We start from the raw sequence: 4,943 nt of genomic DNA on the forward strand, positions 1-4,943 counted from the left end.
TGCATAAAAAAAAACTCATTTATTAGTCATTATATTAATATTATTATTAAATTTGATATTGGTTACAAAATGGAGGGAAATAGGTTAATAAAATTTATCTCATATTAAAAAAAAAAAAAAAAACTGGATAATTTTTTACCTTTGATTGATATTAATTATTTTGTTATTGTTTTCATACCCTATCTTATCTCTCTCTCTCTCTCTCTCTCTCTCTCTATCTATCTATCTATCTCTCTCTCTTATTGACAAAATATTTGACCTGAAATCATTTTTTTTTTTACGTATAGTTTATGATGTACTTTTATTATTTATATAATTATTAATTACCTCCTTTTTTTTATGTGTGTAATAAAGTATCAGGGTTTAATAAATGATGAAAATAAAACAAAAATATCTTATCAAAGTGTGTTTGTGTGTGCGTGTGCGTGTGCGTGCAATACAAAGTTCAACATGACCATTATTGTACTTGACGATTGAATTTGAGTCACTTTTAATACTTATTGTCTAATCGTTGGATACTTTATCTTTCCCTCTCCACGCCCCCCGTTGAATAATTAAGAACATAATTATTATTATTATTTTTTAGTCTTGTCCAGTTACAAATCCGGATAAATTAAACGTACATATTGTCGCACATTCTCACGATGATGTCGGTTGGTTAAAAACTGTCGATCAATATTATTATGGGAGTAAAAATAGAATTCAAAATGCCGGAGTCCAGTACATATTAGATTCTGTCGTGTCGGAATTAAATAAAGATCCTAAAAAAAAATTTATTTACGTCGAAACGGCTTTTTTTTGGAAATGGTGGCTCGAACAAAGTGATGCTATGAAACACACAGTTAAAAATTTAGTTAATAATGGACAATTGGAATTTATTGGGGGGGCTTGGTCGATGAATGATGAAGCCACAACACACTATCAAAGCATAATCGATCAGTTTACCTGGGGTTTAAGGTTCGTTTATGATCTCCCTGTTATATTATAAGAGTATGAACGCCAAATACTAATTTAATAAATTATGTGAAAATTAGAAAGCTCAACGAAACTTTTGGACATTGTGGTCGACCTAAAATCGGATGGCAAATCGATCCTTTTGGTCATTCTAAAGAATCAGCATCCCTAATGGCACGTTTCGGATTCGATGGATTATTTTTCGGTCGTTTGGATTACGAAGATAAAAATAATCGTTTGAAAAATAAAGAAATGGAAATGATTTGGGAAACGTCTCCGTCTGACGATGGTAAGATTTTTTTTTAAATTTTCTCTAATGCCTGTATAAAAATCGAGAGAATGTATTTTGGCTTTTAAAAAAAAAAAAATTTTTGGAGGTTCATCACATGATCTTCTCACTGGAGTTTTATATAATTTTTATTCTGCTCCAAATGGTTATTGTTTTGATATATTATGCGATGATGAACCCATTATTGACAATAAAGAATCACCGGAATACAATGTCGATAAAAGAGTAAACGATTTTATTAATTACACTAAAAATCAAGAAAAATATTTCAATACAAATAATATTGTTATGACGTTTGGAATGGATTTTAATTATCAATTTGCTCATAAAAATTTTAAAAATATGGATAAATTAATAAGGTAGATTAGCACAAAACAAAAAAATTGTTTAAAATAATATTAATTGGCTGGGGTAACAGGAAAAAAAAAAAAAAAAAACTTTTTTGTCATTGTTTTGTTCATTGTGCATGAGCCTATGAAAATATTTTAATTTTTATATCATAGAGTAAATATACCGTCCAAATTACTACTACTTGGTAGTTGACAAATAATAAATAATCCTTTCGAATAACGGTCGATATTATAAAATAACTCCATTTAACAAAATCTAAAAAAAAAAATTAGTTTCGTTAGAATAAATAAATATGAAAAATTCGTTAAAAAAACGGGTTCGTTCAATTATTTATTGTTTTCATTTTTGTCTTCATCCACGACTTTTTAATTAATTTAATTAAATTTAAGTTGGCAGTACTTGATATTTCCCCGCTAAAATTACATGAAACGTTTGTTATTGTTTTTTGAAAACTTGAAAGCGAATGAGATATAATAAAATTAATTAATGGTTTTAAAAAATTATGTAATTCTATTTTTTTTTTATTATTATTATTGTTATTTGAGTTGTCGTCCATTGTCGTAAAGTTATTTGATTTTAACTTTATTTCATATTAATTTGTTAAATCTGAAATCGAAATGATTCGAGTCGTTAATTTTTATTGTTTACGGTATGTGTTGTTGCCGACTAGGTAATATTCGTATACAATAATATATTTAAAATTTATTTAATTAAATGATAAAATAAAGTTTTTTAAATCAATAGGAGGAATCAATGGAGATATATTTACGGGTGCACTTTACAATCGATATTCTGCTCCACCTGGGTTTTGCTTTGACCTCCTTTGCCAAGACGAACCTTTTGTTACGAATAAACGTTCTCTAGATTATAACATCGTATCAAAATTGAAAAAATTTTTTAAATATGTTTACATTCAAAGCCAAAATTATAGAAGCAATAATATCATTCTTACAATGGGAGACGATTTCAATTATCAAGATGCTCATAAATATTTTAAAAATTTAGATATATTAATAAGGTAGAAGTTATATTTATTATATCGAAAAAGGTTGAAGATGGATCATTTCCATGTTTTTCCCCATTTTCATTTTGATAAATTCAACAAATGATTGTTTAAATTTCTTACATTAACTGTTAATTTTCTATTAGTTGTTATATTAAGTGTGTACTACTACTATCATTATTATTATTATTATTTGTGTCTTTTTTATTATTTTCTTCATTCAAAGCGAAAAAAAAAAACAAAGTCACTTGCATTTTAAATTATATTATCATTAATAATTTTAAATAATGCGACGTTGCATTTGTTTTTACGAGATGCCAAATTTTTTTTGTGGTTTTAAATTAATTGTTAACTTACCAAAATTATTTTTTAGATTTTTTTTGTGTGATTCTTCTTTGACAAAATGATGTGAGGATCAATAATATTTTGTGGAGATGATCAATTTGAGTTGAGGAAAGGAGCCATCATCCATAGATTTTGTTGTTTTTATCTAAAAAAAAAAAAAAATTTATAATTATTATTAGAACGTGTGTATGTGTTTGTTTTTTTGTTTGTTTGTTTCATTACCTAGAATTAATAATGATTATTAAACTGATAGGTTGAAAAATAAAATTAAAAAAAAAAAAAAATTTTTTTAATGACCGATCGTTTTTGTCAGGGACTAAATGGGATTTATTTACGGGAGTTCTTTCAAATTTATACCAGGCACCAATCGGGTATTGTTTTGACATATTATGCGGTGATGAACCCATTGTCGATGATGAAAATTCACCCGAATTCAATGCAGAAAGAAGATCAAGAATATTTGTTTCACATTTAATATCTAATAGTTTTCAAGTTAAAACTAAAAATGTTTTGGTCACTATGGGTGGAGATTTTAATTATCAGGATGCTCAATATTACTTCAAAAATTTAGATAAACTTATCAGGTAGAAACAACAAAAACAAAAACAAAAACAAAACAATAAAAAAGCTTTTCATTGTTAATCACACATTAATCGATAAGAAAATTTTTTTTATTTTGCACAATGATTATATAAAATATAATTTTTTTTTTATGTTATTAAATGTGATTGCTTTTAATGGCTGCCTTGTGTTATGTTATGTTTAATTAATTTTGCTTTTGGGGGGAAAGAACTTGTGCTTGCATGATTTTAAATCAATGTTTCCTCTAACTTTGCTCTTGTTCTTTATTTATTGTTTTGAATAATCCATCTTCAGCTTACTTATTACAATAAAATCCTCGACTCAAACAAAAAAAAAAATAATATCTTATGTACATTAAATTTTTAGATACATAAACAAACACGAAGAATTAAATAAAGTTGTAAATATATTTTATTCCACGCCATCTTGTTATTTGAAAAGTTTAAACGAAGCTAAAATAACATGGCCGACGAAAAAGGATGATTTTTTCCCATATTCATCGGATCCTCATGCTTTTTGGACGGGATATTTTACAAGTAGGCCGACATTAAAATATTACGAAAGAAAAGGAAATAATTTATTACAGGTAGATAGATTTTTAAATAAATCAATCATGGCGTCATGTCGTAATTCAACGTTAAATTTTTTTTTTGTTTTATCAGGTATGTAAGCAATTGGGATCTTTGGCTTTGTTAGATACAAAATTTGAAAATAAAATAAATACGTTGAGAGAAGCCATGGGCGTCATGCAACATCACGATGCCATAACCGGCACGGAAAAACAACACGTCGCCAATGATTATGCTAGAATTCTTAACAACGCGATTGAAAATTGTAACGATGTTATTAACACGGCTTTAAAGTGAGAACATTTTCGGTGTTAAAATTATAAATTTAATTAATTATTATAAATAATTATTTATTACTCACTTAGTAAGCTCATGAAAAAGGAAATGGCGAACGAAGAATTATCATTTACTTCGTGTCCGTTAACAAACATAAGCGAATGTGACGTTTCGACAAAATCTAAAAATTTTTTGATAACCGTTTATAATCCACAGAGTAAATACGCGGATTATTTCGTTAGAGTTCCTGTTTCCGGTTTGAAATACACGGTTAAAAACCACCTGGGACAAAAAGTAAAAAGTCAAGTAAGTTACGTTTAAAAAATTTTTTTTTTTTTTTCATTTCGTTACCTTCAACACTTTTCACTTGGCATTACAGGTTGTTGAAGTACCTGTACCCGTTCGTAAATTACCTGGAAGATCATCTGATTCAGTTTTAGAACTTGTTTTCAAAGGAATTATTCCTCCATTGGGTTTCACTTCGTTTTACGTATCTAAACATGATGACGATGACAATTATTTACAACCGGAAGTTATTAAAATATCTACCGAAGCGGATAAATTGATCGTTGGC

The 4,943-nt window shown here is 27.5% G+C and overlaps 1 protein-coding gene across 1 annotated transcript in view; it reads left to right on the plus strand.

Moving 5' to 3' along the window:
- Nucleotides 1-370: 370 nt before the first annotated feature.
- The window catches only part of Phum_PHUM407580 (uncharacterized protein), a gene marked incomplete at both ends in the record, with an annotated part of 5,942 nt that continues 1,369 nt past the window's right edge, over nt 371-4,943 (plus strand). Inside the window, 8 exons of the mRNA XM_002428843.1 lie at nt 371-443; nt 597-957; nt 1,035-1,243; nt 1,332-1,602; nt 3,891-4,110; nt 4,187-4,386; nt 4,459-4,675; nt 4,749-4,943. The exon at nt 4,749-4,943 is cut by the window's right edge and continues 5 nt beyond it. Of these exons, the coding sequence (XP_002428888.1) occupies nt 371-443; nt 597-957; nt 1,035-1,243; nt 1,332-1,602; nt 3,891-4,110; nt 4,187-4,386; nt 4,459-4,675; nt 4,749-4,943 (1,746 nt within the window). The remainder of the gene's footprint in view (nt 444-596; nt 958-1,034; nt 1,244-1,331; nt 1,603-3,890; nt 4,111-4,186; nt 4,387-4,458; nt 4,676-4,748) is intronic.

The sequence above is a fragment of the Pediculus humanus genome, genomic scaffold, assembly GCF_000006295.1.
Source record: "Pediculus humanus corporis 1103172108072 genomic scaffold, whole genome shotgun sequence".
NCBI lineage: Eukaryota > Metazoa > Arthropoda > Insecta > Psocodea > Pediculidae > Pediculus > Pediculus humanus.